Consider the following 22,305-nt stretch of genomic DNA (forward strand, 5'->3'; position numbering starts at 1 on the left):
TCATCATGTTAAGGCTTAGCTTAGCCCATCTCCTAACCTTATCTAAAATTAATTATCTGATTGATCTCGTCTAAGATGGTGAGATGAACGAGATTTTTCTAGTTTAAGCTTTAAATTTTGTATTTGAGTCTTATGAATAATAGAGAAACCTTTGATATAAATTGTTTTCCTCTCTAATGGATTGAATGTGTATGACGAGAATTTCAAAATAACCAATTTAATGAATATATAGAAATTAATATATGGTTTTTATCTAAAAATATAAAATTAAGTAATGTTGAGGCTATTTGGCTTGCTGACTTTATATATGCCTCAACATATGTAAATTAAGGCAGATAATTCATAGTCAGTAATTGTTTACAAGTATCCAACAAGCTATGCGATTTATATTCTATAGTGGCCATAATAATATATGAATTCTCAATTTCTCAACTCTTTTTTTTGAAAAAAAAAAGTGATTAAAGAACTCTAATTGAAACACAAGGATTTGGAGCACAAAATAATCCAACTAGGAAACAACTAGAGGAGAATCCAGAGAAAAATGTATATAGTAGAAGATGACAGCAAATTAAAGTAGTCAATAGACCCATTACTTAGATTTTTATTACAAAAAAGTCAGTATTTGTCATGATTTGTGGTGAAGCAAATGCAAGTGGCCTATTAATACTTAAGAGGCTATGTGCATCATAACTCTATCTTCAATCCAAAAAATAATGTGTGGCAACCCATGAAGCAGGAATTTTGTAAAATGACAGTTAGATATTCATATTGAAGTCCGACTATTTTAAATTCATGTTGCGAAGGGCTGGATCTAGAAAATGCTCCTTATCAAAAAAAATTCCATACTTAGTATTTCATTCAAGGGGATTTGGAAAGCGCTCCCTATTATTTATGCTACTCTTGGTATTGTCCGATAAATGAGTGTTGAATTAAAAACGGATTTAAAGAGATACTATTTGTATCTATCCCCTCTACTCATTGCTAATAAAAATGAAAAATAGTGATACACATTGTACCCATCGACTTATTGTTTTAAATTTGTCTCTCTTTTTTTATGGTTAATAAACTTGTCTTTGAGTTAAATTAATGTCCTAATTCTTAAATTCTTTGTCAATAATATGGAAGAAAAATACAAAAAGATTATTTTTCAAAATCAATGTCATCTCATTATGTAAAGTGAGAAATTGATGTATAATAAAAGAATGTTAAAGAAAAAAATTAAAAAAATTAAGATGACGTGAGACTTACCACCTACTTCCGTTATGTGTAAAGTCAAGCCATCAGGTTTGAAATTTTAGATCATTAACCCATAATTTCATTAGTTAAACTCGACACTACTATTAATTAATCAACTCTCTATTTTTCCACTTGTTTGGGACCCAAATTATATTTTTCCACTTGTTCGGCCCCCACTTGGTTCTATTTCTTTGTGCAAATCAAAGGAAAAAATAAAAGAGAAAAAGAAGTGGCTGGTTGATTTTTGGGCTTTTCATGGGACCTTAACTATAATAATACTAGTAATTATTTATAATGCACACACTAGCTCAGGGACAGATCTAGGAAGTCAGAAGGGTGTTCACTTGATATTTTTTTGAAAAAAAGTTATATTGTATATATAAAGTTTTTTTTTTTAAAAAAATTTATGTATATATAGAGATTTGAATCTCTAGCATAACTTAAGAGCCTGGAAGGATGGAAGGATGATTCAATGGTTTAGGGAGTTCAAAATTTACCTTAAAATTTCAAGTTCAAAATTTAGACACTATTTTTTAATTTCTCAACACCCCTCTGTGTTAATCTTAGATTCGCCATTGGACTTACTCACTACTTCAAATGAACATTTTAATTGGGGAGATGAAAGGGTGTTACTTTTTGGATCTAAAAATCTTATCAATACAACAATAATAACAATAAACTTAATCTAATTTTATAAGCGCAGTTTGAGAAATATAATGTGTATGTGATCTTATCCTTGTTTTAAAAAGGTGAAATAAAAGTCTAGTCAATGGATAACGAAAATAAAGCAAAGTTTGAGATAATTAATGGATTCCCATACACCATTTATTCTACAAAAATTAAAGTTCTTGTATAAGGATAGGAATTTGGTCCCTTGTGGTTGAAGTAAGCGGTTGTATTGAAAAAGAAAGTCAACCAAACCAGCAAAGAAATGTGGAAATATTTGACACTAATATCCTAAAAAGGAAATATAAAGATAAAATTAGATGAGTAATGGCTGATGTGTAATTTGCCAATTGAGTGGGAACTCCCTCCTTTGACTGCCGTTCATTATCCATCACTTCCCTTGCACACCATTTCCCACGTCAACTTGAATTAATTCACCAAGCACCAGGAATTGTGATGCACTGATGAGACTATTTTATTTTAAATTAAATATCTTGAGTTTGAGCTTAGATATAAAATAAATTATATTGAAAGCATCACTCTCAAAGTCATTACCTTCTAAAGGTTAGGTGTAATGAATAGCATACTATGCGAAGTGAGAAATTTATGTTATAAAATATGATTTTGCACTCATTTTTTATCGAATTAATTCACAAGAAAAATACGTAATGGAAAACATATTTTCACCAGAATAATGATATATTAGTTATGGAATCTCTTCACGCTGATTTGAGCCTTACTAATGAAAATTTCTAATAAAAAGTATTTTCTCTTTTCATGAGTTGTACAACGCGAATTCAAATATATCATGCTCCCAAAATAAATTCTTAATTATAAATTGTTTTTTAAGAATCTAATCAAACAATCAATAAGGGGTCATTAAATTGAAAATCAAGGGAATTTATCCACTTCCTTTTAATTAATCATTCCCCACCACCACAAGAATTCCCATTTTTTTTTTGTTTCAATGTGATGTGAATCCATAGGAATTCTTTTTTGTTTTCTTGTGATTCGAATCTATAAAACATCATAATTGAAGGTGGAAAGTGTTAATTACCATCTAATTAGCAACCTTTTTGCATATGTCATGATTCACAAGTTAAATTCAACGAGTATAACATTATTGTAAAATATTTATAATTACAGATTTAAAACCTTTTTATCTATAATATTTAGTATAAAGAAGCAACGCTTACGATACGTTCATGTAAAAACTGATAGGATACAATTAAATTCATATTTAACACTATCCTTTCATGTGCAACCAAAAGCTAATTGATACTTAAAAAATAATCAACATGCTCAATCAAAAACCTCCAATTAAGTTCACTTTCCAGTTTCCACTACCTCAACAATAAAGTTTTTAAATCCTAAATCTACCGGGAGATCCTAAATTAATTCGCTTAGCTAGAATAATTTTTTTTAGTAAAATTATCTAATGTTAACCTCTAAAATAAACATCTCCATTTACTAATATGAGTATCTTGTGCGGTGTATTTTTGTTATAATTCTCTCCACACACTCTAATAAATAAAATTTTAGCAATAATAGTAAAATAATCGGTATATTATATTTAGTGATAATAATAATAAATATAAATATTTATAATGAACACTCTATATAAATACTTCTAAAAGCTCTAGCGACTCTGAATATCATTAAATCAATTGCGTTGTAGTAATAATGCTGCGACTCAATAATGTGAGATAAGATTCTACGCATAATTTTGACAGCTAAATAAAATATCATTAAATCAAAAAAAAAAATTGTGACAGCTAGGTTTACAACTTTGTAATAGTCTCCTTCACTTTCTATATATATACTCTTTATATCCAACATCTTTTCTTCTATATTCCTTCTCTTCATTTCTCTTACATTTTCAAACTTATTTTAAAACAATTTTTTTTTTCCACAAAACTTTGTTTTGTGATCAGCTCGGAAAAATGGCTGGTGGTGGTGGTATTGGTCCCGGCAACGGGAAAGAATATCCCGGCGAGTTAACTCTTTACGTTACTGTTACTTGCATTGTTGCTGCCATGGGTGGTCTCATTTTTGGTTATGATATTGGAATTTCCGGTACGTGACGAAGAAAAAATAAATATTTATTTTATCTTATATACATCGAGAGTATAATATAATGATGATTTTTTTTATGTTATGGATCAGGGGGTGTGACATCAATGGACTCATTCTTGAGTAGATTTTTTCCGTCTGTGTTCAGAAAACAAAAAGCAGACAATTCAACGAATCAATACTGTAAATTTGACAGCCAAACACTGACGATGTTTACATCGTCGTTGTATTTGGCTGCCCTTGTGTCTTCTCTGGTGGCATCTACTGTCACCAGAAAATTAGGAAGGAGACTTTCTATGCTCTCTGGAGGTATCCTCTTTTGTGCTGGAGCTTTGATTAATGGATTTGCTCAGAATGTTGCTATGCTCATTATTGGTCGTATTTTTCTTGGTTTTGGTATTGGATTTGCCAATCAGGTACGTGCTATTAATTTTCATTATATGTACAACATGTTTGGTTATTTTTAATTTAAGTTTTGTGTACTGACGGTGTAAAAAGTATTTATTGAACGAGTAGAGTCGTGGTTGGCATGTGGTCATATTCCTAATTATTTGTTTGTTGGTCCGTGCCAAGTTGTTTTTGAAGTTCAAAATTGGTGTTTATGCAATTGAACAACATTATCTGTGTGTTTGTCTCTGTTTAATTTATTTTTTCTTCATTTAGTTCAAGGTTGTCCTGTTCTTTGGATTATGCCATGGAATTATGTTTATTTGTTTATGTATTTATTTCTTGGTTTTTAAAACTGTAAAATATAGTAATGGCAAGTTGTCGGTCAACACCTCTCCTGCTGTTCGGATCTGAATGGCAGCTTAGATTAGACAACACACATCTTTTTGCCTTAATTTTTTTTTTTTTTCGAAAACAGTCTGTCTGCCTCATAGGAGTAAATAATTGAATAATCTATTCTTTGCAAATTTTATTTATGAAATTTCACTGAATATCTTGTTATTGTCCATCAAATAATGAAAATATTTTTTGGTTTAAAAGAAAAATGTGTTTTGAATTCAACATCATTATGATTTAGACTTTCGAGCCCTTCCAACTAAGAGGAGCCTACCTTTTTAAAAATTGCACGTTAACCCTACATGAAAAGACTTTTTTGCTAAATAAACCCCACCACGCACTGTTTCTACAGTGCATATTTTACCACCATATTTTTAAAAATCATTATTCAGTCCTTTAATTTGAAAAATAAATCTACTTTGGGATTCTTCAGCAAAGTTGTGATTGTCATTATCACTTAATCAATATTTTAATCCAATGAAAGTTGTTGAGATTAAAAAAAAAAACCTCTTTTCCTAATACACTGTTTGGATATGTGTGTATTTTATTTTATTCCAATTTTAATGACGTTGCCGTGATTGTTTTTCTACACCGTTGACTCATGAATACGACTATTTAGTAATAAACAAATTGGTTTATAATTGACTAAGAAAGTAGCAAATCATAAAATTTACATATTTATCATCAAATGATGTTCTCTTTACTTTCTTTAATTAAGTATTATTGATATTGTGTCTTTATCGACTAGGACAAGAACAAGTGGCCCCTCATGAAGGAAACACAATTCCTCCTACTTTTTATTTTCTTTCCGTATAATCTCAATTCAAATATGGGTATAATATATCAAAATATTAGGAATATTTGAATTTTGAGGTTTTAATTATGTCAGGTAGAATGTTGAAATTAAAGAGTTATCCTATATAGAAAAAGTCATTATTTTTCTAATCAGACTAAAAAAAGACGACACTAAGACGCTTGAATTGAAACAGATAGCTAACTATTGTTTGTTGTTTCATTGAATTGCAGTCTGTTCCACTATACCTATCTGAAATGGCACCATACAAATACAGAGGAGCACTTAACATTGGTTTTCAACTTTCCATCACAATTGGTATACTTGTAGCCAGTGTGTTAAACTATTTCTTTGCCAAAATTCATTGGGGATGGAGATTGAGCTTAGGAGGTGCCATGGTACCTGCATTGATCATCACAGTAGGTTCATTGTTCCTCCCTGAAACCCCAAATTCAATGATCGAACGTGGCAACCACGACGAAGCCAAAGCTAGACTGAAGAGAATCAGGGGAATTGAAAATGTAGATGAAGAGTTCAATGATTTAGTTGTGGCTAGTGAGGCTTCTAGGAAAATTGAGCACCCTTGGAGGAATTTGTTGCAAAAGAAATATAGACCACATCTTACAATGGCAATTATGATCCCATTTTTCCAACAACTTACTGGAATCAATGTGATTATGTTCTATGCACCAGTGTTGTTTAAGACTATTGGTTTTGGTACTGATGCTTCACTTATGTCTGCTGTGATCACTGGTGGAGTCAATGTCATTGCCACTGTGGTTTCTATTTACTATGTTGATAAATTGGGAAGGAGATTCTTGTTTCTTGAAGGTGGAATTCAAATGCTCTTTTGCCAAGTAAGTCCCATTTTTTTTTATGGTGAAGTTTTCGTCGTTAGGCTATCTATCTAAAGATCTGTTTTGAACAAACTGAAAATCTTATGAAAAAAACATCATGGTCTATTGCCTGAAAGACTATAGTTTGCGCAACTTTTAAAAATCAGTCATTTTCATCTATAGTGGTGAATTCAGGATTTAGAGTCGGTGGAGTGTGCTTGTTAGAGTTTGCATATCTAACTTGAACTTTTTTTTTAATTCATATACAGATAGCAGTGGCAATTTTGATAGCAATAAAGTTTGGAGTAAATGGAACTCCAGGGGAATTACCAAAATGGTATGCTATAGTGGTTGTGATATTCATCTGTGTATATGTAGCTGGATTTGCTTGGTCATGGGGTCCTCTTGGATGGCTAGTTCCTAGTGAAATTTTCCCACTCGAAATTCGATCAGCTGCACAAAGTATCAATGTCTCAGTGAACATGATCTTCACATTTGCAGTAGCACAAATTTTCTTGACAATGTTGTGTCATTTGAAATTTGGATTGTTCCTCTTTTTCGCGTTCTTTGTGGTGATTATGACTGTGTTCATTTACTTCTTCTTGCCTGAGACGAAAAATATTCCGATAGAAGAGATGGTGATTGTGTGGAAAGAGCATTGGTTCTGGTCTAAGTTCATGACTGAAGTTGATTATCCTGGAAATAGGAATGGAACTGGTGTTGAAATGGCTAAAGGGGGTGCTGGTTACAAAATTGTATGACTTCAATTAAAAAAGAATTAGTTTGGGTTTTTAATTTTTATTTGTTGTTTGTATAATGTTGTAGTGGGATGATATGATAATTATTAATTAGATTTGATTGAAACTGTTTCTCTTGTTCACTTTTGCATAGAAAAATATATGCTTTGTTGAATAGAAAATTTGTCAAAGAGCAACTGTGTAAACCTTTTGTTTGTTTTGTTGGATGTACTATTTGTTTGTCTAGAAAAGTAAGTAGTTCAACTCTTTTGTGTATAAGATCTCCATTATACAAAATTATGTTCGTAAGCGGAGCACTGGATAAACAATTTATGTGAAAGTGTTTGATTTTGTGCGGAAGGACTACTTTTAAAATTGTGATTTAAATAAGTTATAGATATTTGTGTGATTATAAAATATGTTATTAAGAGTAAAGTAAGAAGTTAATTTGCCAATTTTATGTTGCTAAGCTAAACTTTTACCCTTCTTAATTTGCCAATTGTATGGCATGTGGTCTGGGCCAGCCAATGCCCAGTTTTGGTCTTTTTTTACTTGATATGTACAGCTACGCTTTGGTAAATAAATGTTGTACTATTTACTTGCCAAATAAGAATTATAGAAATGTGTCCTTTTTTTTTCTGGGCTAAAATAAATATTATAAATTGGGATGGGGGAGAATTTACATAGGAAAGAAATCCCTTTCATGCGGTTTGATCAAACTTTCAAAATCTATTTATTTTTTAAGAAATTTATTAGAAGTGATTTAAAAAAAAATACTTTTAGAAGTAGTAATTTGTGTGTGACCAATCAATTTGTAAATAAATAAATATACTTTTTTCAGTATTAGAGAATAAATTTATGCAGTCCGATTCATGTTATTTTTAATATAACAAACCAAACAATCAATAAGAAATACATATAATACTAAGACATTGTCTTCAAGCAAACAAATATTTGTTTTTCTAAATGCTGGGACAAACATTTCAACCCTCTAAAATAAGCATATGTTTTTTCAAAATACATTAAAACCAACATTTTTGGCTTTAGGGAAACCTGCCTAACATGCTTTAAATGATAATCAAGAAAAAGAAAAAAAATGAATGCTTTTTTTCTTTTGTGTTTGTTTTGTGTCTTTGTCCTATACTTTGAGATGTGTAGGCTAATTTTAGGAATGGGATATTTACCAAACGCATTTAGCTATTATTGTTGGGATGAAAACAAAAAGTTGCATAAAATGAACTTAAAGCTAAGTAATACTGGTAATTTTAGTAGCTCAAAATTTGGAGGTTGTAAATTGTCACACCGCTATCCTGCTTACGTTTTTATATTTATCCTGAAATTAATTGGGTACTCTTTATAATCATTCATATCGCTCGTGTTTTTTTCCATTTTCTTATCGAAAGTACTAGCATTATTTTCAAAGTGTCGTACTCTTCGATTTATGTTATTATTTCTGATTATTAATTATGCTTGATTATCGTTGTTGTTACTATTCTTTTTTTAGGCTAGGTATTGCTTTCCTCATAAAGTATCATGTTTCCTTCATTTTTTGTATTTATTCTTTTAAACTGCTTTACTTGAGCTAGGGCCTATCGGATACAATCTCTCTATCTCCATAAGATAGATGTAAGTTATATATGTGTTATGTGTACATTCTACCCTCCTTAAATTTCACTTGTGAAAGTATACTGAATATATTGTTATTGTGTTATGCATTAATAAAATTGGATCCAAATAACAAATTCTTTGTTTCTGAATGCAAAAATCTTTTTGTGACTTAAAACTTTAGAGGTGGTCACGGAAGCAAGTAAACTCTTAGCTTTATTAGAAAGAAGTGTGACCACCATGAAGAGCAACCTTTTTTATTTTTATTTATTTCTCTTTTAAGGTACGTATGTATTCATTATGACTTTCAAAATAAATATCCTTCTTTTCATACATTAAAGTGAGATGTAACACTTGATTTGATTCATATTTTGTACAAAAAAAAAACATGTGAATTTGGTCCCATTTTCACTAAAGTTGTGAACTCACGAAGCTTCTAATAAAGTGAATTGGCCACCACTTTTTCAAAATTTTGCCTTTTGTTCCATAATATTCGTTTAAGAATATATATATATATATCTAAGTAGTTGTAAAATTTCCATTATCCACTTATATTTTCTACTATAAAAAAATATGTGTTTAATTTTTCTGTTCCTTCTCTTTATGGGAAATTCAGAATTCTAAGCAGTAAACTGCAGTTTAATTAGTTGCAAAAATATGTTTTTATTACAACAAAAGTGGATACACTATACTCCAAAAATAATCTTTTAACGACAGTAGGTTAATTGCCGCTAAATATATATTTTTAACAGCAATGAACACTTTTTGAAAATGTCCTTAAAATCTATAACGGCATTATTGGATCCAATAACAATAAACTAATGTGGATAAAAGCGATAACACTCTTTGTTAATGTGTATATTAATTATCGGCTTGCCGCTAAAATCTATTTTTACTGGTATGTTCTAGACTGAAGTTAAAAAAACAAACATATCATTAGTAAGAAGCTTTCTATATCCACAACTTTGTTAGAAACTGGGAATCTAAATGGACCTATGCTTTTGGTCAGTAATAAATTTGTGGGACTTTTAGGTGACAAATGACGTGGATGTTCATAATACATATCTCCTTCATAGTATTTATTAATATAAGTACCTTTCAATAAAAAGAACATAGAAGTAGATAAATTTTTTTTTCTTAATTCAATTTGGTCACGATCCTGCCTAACTTGTTTGTTATGGATTCATGATCCACCTCAAAAATATTAATATATAGTATTAAATGCAAATATGCAATTGGATTTTGCTTTTTGGCCTCTAGGCTCTACTAATAATAACATAGAGGAGATCAAGAGGATTTATTTACACATTTGATTTAGGTCACGGATTTTGTAAGAAAGATGATTATGAATCATATGATTCCATGCACTTTTTTTGTCCAATTTTGTGACAACTTTCTTGATAGATAAGAATGTATAACAATTTTGAGTTTTATACTTTTATGGATAGGAATAGAATATTAGTGGTATTTAATGTTGTTACATGTTGCTTGAAAATACCACTTGTAAATAATCTAAGGAGCGAGCTAGCGTGACAGGTATAGGAACTACTAAAAGTACTAAAGAAACAAGAACAATAACAGCTAATTCACCAGATAAGATATTCAAAAAAAATTGAAAACTAAGTGATAAAAAGGTTTTAAACTTTTAAATTGATGACCTGCTTAAAGGTGTGTTATGTAGGAGGGAAAATATTTTTCCGAAATTGTTTTCCAATAAATTAGTCATTTCTTACCATTAAGCACAATTTATTTTTCTTGCAAAATTGGCTTTCTTTGCTGATATTTTTCTTCAATCGTCCATTTGAAATATAGTTTCTAAGTTTTAAATAGTGTTGTGTAGTGAGTCAATTTTATTTGAAAATATTTTCCGAAATATTCATGCATCCTAAAATACCACATTCTCAAGTCTCAACAAAAAGAAAAAGAACAATTGTGAGTTCTAACAAAAAAGAGTCTTGAAGTATTTATGGACTTCCACATTTTATGCCCCTTAAGAGAAGAATCTTTAAGTGGGTTGGGCTTCTCCTATGATGCATAATGTGGCCAGACAGAAGTCCAGCTCTAAATATGGACTTCACATTTTATTGGCCCAATAAGAACTATAACATGGTTCCAATTTTGGAATTGGTAATTGTTGAATTATTGAATTACAATGAAAAATATTAGTACAACACTTAATAATTAAGAATAGAAATAAGAATGGGAATGAGTAATTTAAACTCATAAAATGAAGACGAGAGGAATCAGACTCTTTACTTAGTAATATCCTGATCTTTCAACACTAAGAAAGTTTTTTTTTTTCTTGTTGTTGTGATCATAGTTTTCATCTTTAACCTTTATTTGATTCTCTTGTTACAATTCACCCAATTGCCGTTTGCCGGCTTTTCTTGTGAGAATTTTATTTACACATCTTTAATTTGTTTTTATTCTTCAACTCCTCACATATATAATAGCAGCATTACTTGTTATGAAAATCACATCAACTAAAATAACTATACTTTAGAAGAAAAAAAAAGTAACTAAGCTAGTTGAGATACAAAGATGGCCAAGCCAAATGATAAAGTTGTTTCTTTCATATTGATTCTTTCACTTCTTCTCTTCATCACTTTGGTTGAAAGCAAAATTACTATTCATGGTAAGACTTGATCTCTATATTCACAAAAATTGGATAACATATATATTGTAGTAATAATTTATTATTACTCTCCATGTTTACTTTACTTGTCCACTATTCCATAAAATATTATTCTTGAATATGTGCAACTTTCCAAACAAGTGATATTCAACTTGCTTTTGCGTGTATTTTGACTAATTTTATGAGGTACATGTTATCAACATGAACACATATATCGAGTAATTCGAAATTTCTTAGTTCTCAACTCCTTCATTATTGATCACTAGGCCAGAGCAATTGATATTTTGAATTATTATATTTTTTCCACTACAAGATTGTGCACCTACTTGTTTCAGTCTCTAACCAACCTATTTTGTTGAATCAGAGGGTTCGAGTCCAAAAAGTGAAATAGAATGTTCGAAGGTGGTGAATGTGAAGGATGGAGACACGTGCTTCGACGTTTCTCATACATTTGGTTTGGGCAGTGATGAGTTCAATGCTATTAATCCAAACCTCAAGTGTACTGCTCTTTTTGTGGGTCAGTGGCTTTGTGTTGATGGCACCTTGTTTTAAAATTATCAAACGAACAAAAAATGGATGTTGAATAAAGCTTTTTTCTAAAGTTAAATGAAGTTACTATGGTTGGTTTAATCTGTTGTATCCATTATGTTATGAACTTCCCTGTTATTGGAATTCTCAAGTGGGACTAAATTTGCTCTTGGTATTGAATTGGACTTTCATTTCTTATTACAAAATATACATTTCATTTATTTCCCCGTCGTTGTACGTATAGTTCGAGCTGAAAGCAATAAGTTCAGTTGAGCCTAGATTCACCTTTTGTTTTGCAAAATTGTAGATGACCACTAAAAAAATCAGAGGCTGAATCTGCTTCTCTATCGAGCGCGATCAATGAATTATTACGCACTCTTTCTCAGGCTGTTAACTATGTGTCCAGCAATTAAGAAACATGACTTGTTGAAGAGACTCATCCACATGTTTCCCTGTTTCTTCACCCTGCAGATCATTATTACTACTTCCAATTGGTAATCTTGGATTTTCTATGTAACAAAGTGGTCGAAACTTAGATGTATACTTAGAAGAATGATCAATTTGTCCTGCAACCATAGCTACACTAGCTGCCATACAAACTCTACTTAGATAAATACTACTCATATTGTTAATTTTCCTCTATTTTGCTACTATTTTTTTCCTTCCTCACTAAGATTGAAATATTATTAATTGGGTAGATGAGATTTGTGCAGTTTATATATGAATTTAAGGGGCGGTATCCGTTGGCGTAGAGCAGTGGTTTTGGGTACAATAAAAAACTCATTAAATAAATGGTGACCATAGTTTCGAGAATTTCTAGTGGCTGACTTATGTAACGTTTTTGTCAGCACTGTACTTGGTGCATGATTATTTTCTTAGTTATTATGCCCGAAGAATGTATTAGCAATTTTGTCTTTTATTCTACGGTGAAATGATAAAAATTCACTTACCTTCGATGTTTATATTAAATCATATTAACTTGTAATGATTAAATTAAATATAATTTAGTGATAAAACAATGTGTTCTATGTGATTATTCTTATTTGTCCTAGTTTGGATGGACAAAGTAATTATTTGATACTTGTTACTAGTGGGAGACAGACAATAACACGAATGTGGATTAGTTTTTACCAAAACACTCTTTCACAACAAACTTCCCATGCCCCTAATAAAAGAAAATAAAAAACTACTAAATTTGCCCACAGAATTTTAGTGGTCTCATATTTTCCTGCTGCGACTCTTATACATTGGATAAGCCTAATTTAGTGCTTTACCCAATTTTATTATTTTGGTTCCCGGTTCAATTTATATTTTAAATTATTAGATGATGACTTTGACAGAGAATATATTTTGTCACTCTTTAATTATTAGTAGTTTTTTTTTTCATGTATAGGAATAGTATACTAATTGTCTGCATTTTATGAATATTCAAAACTGTGCAGTTAAATTTGGATACATACACTTGCTAAAGGAGTAAATCATAAAATCAAGGTCCCTTCAACTGAAAATGTCTCATTACTTAAAAGGAATGACATTATATACAGCTTTGAGGCTATGACAAGTAACTGTGATTGGGACATTGAAATTCTCTCTTGTGAATGTTCACTAATGTGTTTAGTGACATAATATCTCTTACAACAACCAATTACACACAACAATAAGACTGGTATCTTTTCCAGCCAAAGCTAAGTTGTCGAAACAAGACCTGCAAGTTATACAGATTCCACACCGCCTTCAACTTGCTGCCGGGCTAGGTATCTCTCTCTTCTTTCCTTCTGTAAAGCACAAAGAAGGAGGAGAAAACAGGATTATGAAACATAAAAGCGTCTGGGAAAAGGAATTACAAGATTCTAATTAAAAGTTGAAATGATAGCTTACCCATTCATCTATGACAAGCCCTTCACCGATAATCTTTGGACCTGTATCTTCCACAGGCTTCTTGCGTTCCTCAAGAGCAGCGTCTGCCTCCGCTAGCTGGCGTTTCAATTTTTCCAAAGTCTTCACAAGACAAAATGAACGAAGACTTGTGAGATGGTTTTTTCTCTGCCTTATTTCCTAACACACAGCCCGTATATAAAGGATGCTCTTTCATAATCTGAAGTGAAAACCCAACAAAAAGTGGCATCATGATATGGATGTTCATTATAATGTATACTTACTGGACTAGGACGTTCCACATCAAGAAAGATAACCCGCAGAATTTGCTCTACAGCTACTTGATCCTTTTGCTCTTCAAACTAAGAACATAGAGGCGAAGATTAGAGATAATTTGAACAGGTTTCCCCTAAAGCTATGCAGTTTTCAACATAATTAAAAATGCATCTTTCAGCATGGATGAAAATATCTTTGCTGAAGTGTAATGACTATGCTGTTTATCACAGAGCCAATTTTGGTGGTATAATTCACCACATTATCATTGAAAAGAACACCTATTGTGGGAGAACCCAATTTTCTTTGACAAAAATCAGAAGTATGCCTTCGCCATTAAAAAGTGATAACTGAAGCCCCCAGCCCCCAGTCCACCGCACCCCCAGAAAGAAACAATTGACCTAATGTAATAGGAGTATAGAACAAACTAAAAACCAGCTTCTTTTATCACGGAAACTAGAAGTGTTGAAGCACATGCTAAAAAGGAAAGGAAATTCCTTGCAGAGAAATAATGTACTAACCAGCTCAGGTACATAGTCCATCGGTCCTTTCACCTTGAGGCTCATGATCTTGAACTTTACTCTGCTCTTCTGGTCCATTGGTTTTTCATTATTTTCTGGATGCTCTACAAACTTGAATACTATGACATTGACACAAAGTCAGAATGAAATACTTGCACAATGTAATTATTCAATTGCAACATGACAATTATATCTTGCATATAAGGATGTTCACAAGAAGAACGTGAAAGGAAATAAACCAAGAGTGATGAATATTACCAGTTGCAATGATGCTCTCACCGGGGGCGAGAATTGCTCCGGGAGGACGCATGAAACAGCTTTTGGGTGCAGTTGTTTGGAACTAAATGCAGAACAGGCAAACATCATCAACCATGTAAAAACAACAATGCATATAAAATAAATATGTCAAGATATATTCTCAAAATAGTTTCTAGCTAAAAACAATAAAGACAGCTAAGGGAGAATGAAGTGCCCGTGTATGGAAAAGAGACGAGAAATCATAAGTACCTTGAAAGCTACGTGAGACTTGCTAGAGTTTTTTATCTTGATAGCACTTCGAACTTGCTTACCAGGTTCATCTGGCAAAACAAAAGAGGCATCAAATAAAATGAGAAACAAGTTCAATAACAACGAAAAGAAGGGGAACTTTAATTATTAAGAACCGGAAACTTCCAGGAAAAAAACATAGAATGTTAATCTTTTGGAAGTCTGTAATGCACATCTATATCTTTGACAGCCAACAACAGGTGATATTCAAGCATAACTGAAGTGGAGAAAAATTGAAAAAAGGTAAAACTCGGAAGCAGTCCCTCACAAGGACAAGCATAAAGAAGTATATACAATCTTTTTGATCACTAGAGTAGTGCATTTGCAAAAGATCCAGATGCATAAAAGTACACTAACCACCAACTAGTAAAGTCATGGGATCAGATACAACGTTCAAAGACAGTCCCTTACAAGGACAAGCATAAAGAAGTATATACAATCTTTTTGATCACTAGAGAGTGCATTTGCAAAAGATCCAGATGCATAAAAGTACACTAACCACCAACTAGTAAAGTCATGGGATCAGATACAACGTTCAAAGACAGTCCCTTACAAGGACAAGCATAAAGAAGTATATACAATCTTGTTGATCACTAGAGAGTGCATTTGCAAAAGATCCAGATGCATAAAACTACACTAACCACCAACTAGTAAAGTCATGGGATCAGATACAACGTTCAAAGACCTCCAATCAGAACCCAAATGAGCTTTCTCAAGAAAAATACTGTATTCAACAAGTCAGATTCCTGAAACCAGACTACATCAAGAGAAGAGTATACTGATATGTAACGCAAACTACCAAAACAGATTCAACTATTTAGGAGACAACTAGAGTAGGTTAGTTATTCCAATCAAACTTCTAGGGTCTGGAATATACTCCTCTCCGAGATAGGCAACTTGCTTTGACAGAAAAGGTACTAGAAATTTGTATACGCTACCTTAGGTGTACATAACTATATCAAACACATGTGCAATCAAATTAACATACTTTACTCATGCACAATCATTCATCGCAGATAAAATGGATTTAGAGGACAGGCTTTACATTTTACAATCACTAATCTAATTTCACAAGAATCGGATGATGTTTTTTCGATAGATTGCAAGAGTCAAACAATATAAAAGTAAAAAGACTTTCACATAAGAAAAGGAAAGAGTACACCACCTAGTGTTGCATAGCACTCACTGCGTGAGACTCATTAATTAAGGATGATATATTGAATTATTTTCTGCACAGTGGGTTTGGGAATTTGACCTCACTGATAGGATATACACCGAGCAGGGGGAGGATCCTGACATATAAAGAAAAGGCATATGGCAAGTGATCAATGAAATCTTCAGTTATAATCCCTCTTTTTCAATTTATGTCTTAGTTTTTTTTTATAGTCTATTTCATAAAAAATACAATCACTTTCTATATTTATAGTTACTCTACAATTCCTATATCCCACATGGCATGGTTAAAACTGCCAGAATGAAAGGATATTTTGGTGCATTATGCACATCTTCAGTTTAAGTTAGATTCAAAAGTCTCTCATACTTATTTTAATTTCATGTCTAATCAAATTAAGACATATAAAATGAAAGAAGTATCATTTTACTGATATTCACTGCAACAAATTTCAAGTGTTTTCCTCCATACAAATGCACGAGGGATAAAATATAGCATGTCTCTAAGCAAGCTTTAATTGAGAGGTCATCATAACACACAACCGTCTGTTCCAAAAATAAAAGGCAACGGTTGGCTGGCCTTTCCCATATCAAGTCCGATGAACAGTTTGTTTCCCTTTACTGTCCAGCATCACTGCTAAACTACTGAATAGAAACTTCACCAAAAATTGATAACACTTTATTGCAAGACGTCATGATCTAAGATTTAGCATTATCATATAATGCATCCCTACCTAAAAATTATCAACCCAATCACTGATGAACGACTTAATTATAGGGAAAATTGTATAAAATGGCAAACTATTAATTCAAATTAAATGCTATAACCACGGTTTGATTTAATTGTAACCCGTAACAAACAATTGTCATTCGCCTCTCTCCCTAGGTTTCTTGCTCGCCACTCTCGTCAATCTCTCCCTCGCCTCTCTCGCTTTTATACAAACACAAATGTATAAAATGCGTTTGTGTTTGTATAAAGCGAGAGAAAATTTTATATACAAATACGAATACATATATTTTCGTCCTATACACTTATAATTACACACATATAATTATACAAATACAGATCTTCCCCTGCCCAGTTCTCTTTTGCCTTTCTCGCTTTATACAAACACAGATTATACAAATTACAATGTATAATTTGTGTTGTATAAAGTGAGAGAGAGATTGATATACAAATGTTTTATTTCGATTCATTTGTATACAAATTCAAATTTTATGCAGATATACAAACCCATAAAAATTGAATTGAGAGGCTGCCAACGATTTATACAAACGAGAGGCTGCCAGCGATTTATACAAATGGCCTGCCAGCAAAATTATACAAATTTGAAGCTCCTGCCAGCGAGTTATACATTCTGATGCTCCATAACAAACATAAAGTTTGCTATAGAGCGCAATTATACAAACTATAACTATAACATACAAATATGATTTTTATGTTTGCTATATGTGAAAGTTGTTCTTTCTCCTTACATTTTATATTATTTGGCCCCCTCTTAATTTTTTTTATAATTAGAGAGGTATTTTACTAAACTGTTAGTAATGCTATGAAAATTTAAATTTGGCTACTAATAGTTTATGTAGCTATTTAATAATACGGCTAATACGGGGAAAGAAGTAATAAATTTGCCAAAAATGGACAAGTAAAACGAAATGGGCGGATTGTTAATTCTAGCCATCAAAGCTAGTTTTAAGTTTTAACAAAGTAGTTCCACAAACACTAATTTCAACCGAATATCAATGAGATTGCAGATAATCCAAAAAGAAGGAGAGAGAATAGAGTCTTACAAGGAAAATAAAGCTTATTGGAAGGATCAAGTTTCAACCGACGGCGTGCAGGAAGCAAAGACCTGGCTACTGAAGAAACGGAGCTGGAACTGTTGCTACGAGGAACCGATCCATCATCCAGAGAAGTAATTCCGAGAGATTGATGCTGTTGACTGCGGTAATGAAGAGTATTATGCGAAGATGAGCGCGAAGTCATCGTTGACTGTGCGTTTCGAAAAGGGAGCTTAAACAGTCCCCAAACTTTACCGTCCTTCTCGTCGGCGATCGCCATCAGATACCGGAAACTAAGGAACTTTCGCCGGAAATTCGGAGATTTCAGAACGGCGTCGTGCTGTCTCCTTTATTGACAGCGTGTTGACAATACTTTTTAGAACAGCAGGGAGTTGAATTTTGGAAATGCAACGGCAAAGTTGAGAAGTATGTGCGAGGGGGGTTTATTGCTTTTATACAGTATAGTTTTTTTTTAAAAATAAATAAATATAGAGAAGTATTAAAAATATTCTAATTTGACGTAAATTATTAGTCGTTCTCGAATTATTGATCGCCTTAAAAACGTTTATTTAATTCATTAACTAAATTTAGATACTTTTTCAATCTACCACACAACATAATAAGATGGTTTCGAACTCTTGTTAAAACACCTGACTCTTAATAAAAATCGAGAGAGGTTTTGAAAATACTCCTAAATTTGACAAGAATTTAGTGACGTATTTCACTAATAATGCAAGATTGAGAGTGTATCTAAATTTAATTTGTCAAAAAAAGAGATAATCTTAATACTATCATTAATTCATAAATGAAACTAATAATTCGCTTCAAGTTAAAAATTATTATCAATTTCTTTTTATATAGCTGTATTTATAAGTCATGGAATTTAACTTATACACCACGCGGCATTTTAGTCTCTTTTTTTTGGGGTTATGCGTTTTAGTCTACTATTTCTAGTGTTGAAAAAGGTGTACATATTTAATTTAAAATTTAATCATAATTAATGATAAAAGTTTATACAAAATGATTCATATCTTATAGAGTACTTATTATTATTGGGTGGTATAAATAGCAGGTATGAGAGAGAAAAAAATCTTCGTTCCAAATTACATTTTGTTAAAAAAATTATTCTTTTGATTTCAAGTTAAATGACTTAGGACTCTTCCACCTCAATTTATATGGGGCATAATCTGAATATCAAGTTTTTTTTTTTAAAAAAAAAAACAGATATATTTTTACTATGTTATCTTTTTGGAATAGAGGAAGGAATTTCTTAATTATCTTTAAAGAAAATATGTAGATTGTCTATGGACTTCTCTTTTCAAGTATATTATAGTGAGATATTTATTATTTATTAGGAGTATACGGGGAAAACGAATATTTAACATGAACTAATTAGAATTTACATTATCAAGAATGTGGTGCAGATGTGTAGTGAATTCACTGGGGATTATTTTCCTGCAAATTTTCATACTAATCCCCAGAAAAATTCCCATGTAATTCACACTTTTCTTATAGCGGAATATGATTGTTTCTTCCTTGTTCAAAAGTTTTAATTTCGAATTCTAGTTATTGAAGTTTTTTTTCCGTAGGGAGTGCTAATACAAATTGGTTTTACATGATAAATTTGTACTAGTCAGACTTCATCGGAGATATTAGCAGTGGGAAAACAAAAAAGCAGGAACTAATTAAGAAAAGAATTGATACTTCATTTGGAAATAATGGGCTAGTTTTAAATTGATCACTGTTATTAAACATGAAATTAATAAAATAAAATAGTGGAGAGGTGGGTACAGAAAAAAGTGGATGGATCATAGTCATAGTAGCAAAGATATATGACGTGAATATCTATAATATTTTGATTTAAAATTATCTTTTGCAGTTTATGGATATTCCAAATAAAACGTGTTTCACCAAATAAGACAACAAAATGTGAAATGTCTCATTAGTATAAGAGATAAAATATTTTTTTAGTTTCTATAGTTTATACTTTATAGTCCTGTCAAATTCATCAACAATATTTTATAGAAGTCCCACCACAATATTGTAATGTTCTTTTAATATTATGTTTTGGATTTTAATTTTTTTTTTTTACTTCAAATATTGTATTGAAGTCTGTTTCTATTTTAGCTATAATTATTTGATGTACGGAATTTACTGATCCATGTTAGAATTATTAAAGGGATGTACTTTCGATCTATAAAGGTTTTTTAATTTCCAAAACTTTTGATTAAGAGTAGAAAAATTACATTAGTATCACCAAATACTTTTCTCTCATTTCTTCTATTATTATTTATTATTATAAATATAAATTAATTTAAATGTTGTAGGGTAGAAATTAGAAAACCACTTTTGTTCTTTAGGACATAATTGGCGGGAGAAGTGTCTTTGCCACGTGAGACCAGGTCAGCATCCGTGTGAGCATATTGAAATTCAAATTTAAAACAGAGGCCCCTTCTAGTTAACTTATATAGTAAAATAACAACAATAATATATTCGATGTAATTGGAAAATGTACATAACTTTACTTGTATCTTGTGAATTGTGAAGATAAAGTTAGTTTTCCGAGGCTCAAGTAAACATCTCAAATTTAGTAGGTAAGAAAATGCAGTAACATCAAATAGTATAATATTCGAAATAAAAATAATAATGTGTAAGCAATAATAAAAATGAAAGACATAGATAGAAATTAAAAAAAAAATTATAATATAGATTAAAAAAATTAGACAATATTCGACTATGTATTATCCTTCCATTCTAATCCTCAACCTCCAAATATTTCTATCCAGATTTTTGGGTCCATGTCCTCTTGTGATTAACTTATATATTATGAAAAAATTAGCATGAAAAATTAGACTTTGAAGGGCGAGAATTTTATTTATTTTTTGGTTAAGTGGACGTTATTATGTATTAGTCAAGAAAGTTCGTTCAATTAGTTGGATTGATTAGGTTTTAATTACTCTGACCGATCCACATTAATTATTTCTAACAATATTTATTTAGTCATCTTAATAAAAAGAGTATTTATCTAAATTATCATTTATTTATTTTCTTTAAATGTGTCGAGCACTCCACTAAGGCACTAACTAGAAAATAGTAATAGTAGATCTAGCAAAAAATAAATAAACAACTTATTATTTTTCTAAAACATCAAATATTGTGAAACGAATTCAATTAGCCAAAATGACTACTAATTTATATTTTCTCTCCTTCCCAAACTTTTGACCTTTTCTGTTTTTCAAGATTCAAAGTTTAAGTTCAAAGTTTGCTTCCGTTAAGTGGATGTTACTATTAGTTATTCATTATCGTTAGTGGATTAAGTAAATGGAATTTGATGAGTGGATTAGGTTTCGTATATTCAAATTAAGTTGACTAATTCCATTACCATCTTGCTATCAGAAATAATGCTTGGTTTAATATTAAACATTTCCAAAAATAATACTCCATTTAATTTTGTTTAATTATGTAAATGGCTTAAATTAATTATCGGTAAACGAAAAGTCCAACAAATTAGAATGGGTCGGAATAATATGAATATGTAATTATTTAGTCCAAGAAGAAGAAAGAATAATGTCAAATATTCAAATTTTCTGCTGCTTAGACTAGCACAAATGCTTGTTTAATTCTTGTTTAATTCTTGTTTAAACTATTTCTACATGTGTTTCTTTCATTTATTGTTTTTCAATGATCATTAATACAATTCCAATTATGACTTATTCTCTTCAATAATTTTAGGATTGTATCTGGTCATTGGAACTTTTTTGTCAAGATTTAATGAAGACTGTGGACAAGTTGGCTGAAAATTATTTTCGTTTTAAATATTCCCTTAATCCCCCATACTAGCCTGATCTTAAATAATCAACGTTGATGTTAAGATATATTAATAATTGTAGTTTGTAGCCTCAATGGCCAAATCATGTATACGTATTTCGAGTAGAGCTGTCAATATGGGCTAGGCCCGTTGGGTCGGCCTGGCCTAACCCGGGATGTAATAGGACTGAGCTAAGATTTTTGGAGCCCATTTAAGAAAAGGGCTTTTTAGCCCGGTCTGAATAAGCCTGCTGATTTGTGGGGTTGAGAAATATAGGTAGGGACGGCCCGTGGGACAAATAAAAATAATTAAAAAAATTTAATATAATATTAAAATTTAAAATTAAAGAGAGTCCAAACTCAAAATCTATTTAATATTTAACTAATTGAAACCGCATATAAATTGCAGATGAAAATAAAGATGTTAAGACAACCTTGC

At 31.2% G+C, this 22,305-nt stretch overlaps 2 protein-coding genes across 2 annotated transcripts; one reads left to right on the top strand and one right to left on the bottom strand.

Annotated features, from left to right (window-relative positions):
- Positions 1 to 3,768: 3,768 nt before the first annotated feature.
- LOC102596883 (sugar carrier protein C) lies at positions 3,769 to 7,316 on the top strand. Its single transcript, XM_006347081.2, has 4 exons — positions 3,769 to 3,978; positions 4,069 to 4,391; positions 5,785 to 6,408; positions 6,657 to 7,316. The coding sequence occupies exons 1-4, from the start codon at positions 3,846 to 3,848 to the stop codon at positions 7,146 to 7,148; spliced, it is 1,572 nt and encodes a 523-aa protein (XP_006347143.1). The 5' UTR covers positions 3,769 to 3,845; the 3' UTR covers positions 7,149 to 7,316.
- A 6,050-nt stretch (positions 7,317 to 13,366) lies between these two features.
- Positions 13,367 to 18,490, bottom strand: LOC102597206 (vesicle-associated protein 4-2). Its single transcript, XM_006347082.1, has 7 exons — positions 18,069 to 18,490; positions 15,069 to 15,139; positions 14,820 to 14,901; positions 14,562 to 14,680; positions 14,052 to 14,129; positions 13,771 to 13,890; positions 13,367 to 13,667 (listed from the first exon to the last, which is right to left on the bottom strand). The coding sequence occupies exons 1-7, from the start codon at positions 18,337 to 18,339 to the stop codon at positions 13,605 to 13,607; spliced, it is 804 nt and encodes a 267-aa protein (XP_006347144.1). The 5' UTR covers positions 18,340 to 18,490; the 3' UTR covers positions 13,367 to 13,604.
- Positions 18,491 to 22,305: the final 3,815 nt, after the last annotated feature.

The sequence above is a fragment of the Solanum tuberosum genome, unplaced genomic scaffold (genome assembly GCF_000226075.1).
Source record: "Solanum tuberosum cultivar DM 1-3 516 R44 unplaced genomic scaffold, SolTub_3.0 scf00083, whole genome shotgun sequence".
In the NCBI taxonomy this organism is placed as follows: Eukaryota; Viridiplantae; Streptophyta; class Magnoliopsida; order Solanales; family Solanaceae; genus Solanum; species Solanum tuberosum.

Coding starts and splice junctions, on each gene's coding strand:
- LOC102596883 (XM_006347081.2), top strand. CDS start 3,846: ATGGCTGGTGGTGGTGGTATTGGTCCCGGCAACGGGAAAGAATATCCC. Junction 4,392..5,784: donor GTATTGGATTTGCCAATCAG/GTACGTGCTATT, acceptor ATTGAATTGCAG/TCTGTTCCACTATACCTATC. Junction 6,409..6,656: donor TTCAAATGCTCTTTTGCCAA/GTAAGTCCCATT, acceptor ATTCATATACAG/ATAGCAGTGGCAATTTTGAT.
- LOC102597206 (XM_006347082.1), bottom strand. CDS start 18,339: ATGGCGATCGCCGACGAGAAGGACGGTAAAGTTTGGGGACTGTTTAAG. Junction 13,891..14,051: donor ATGTGGAACGTCCTAGTCCA/GTAAGTATACAT, acceptor TGTCTTGTGAAG/ACTTTGGAAAAATTGAAACG. Junction 13,668..13,770: donor GGCTTGTCATAGATGAATGG/GTAAGCTATCAT, acceptor TGTGCTTTACAG/AAGGAAAGAAGAGAGAGATA.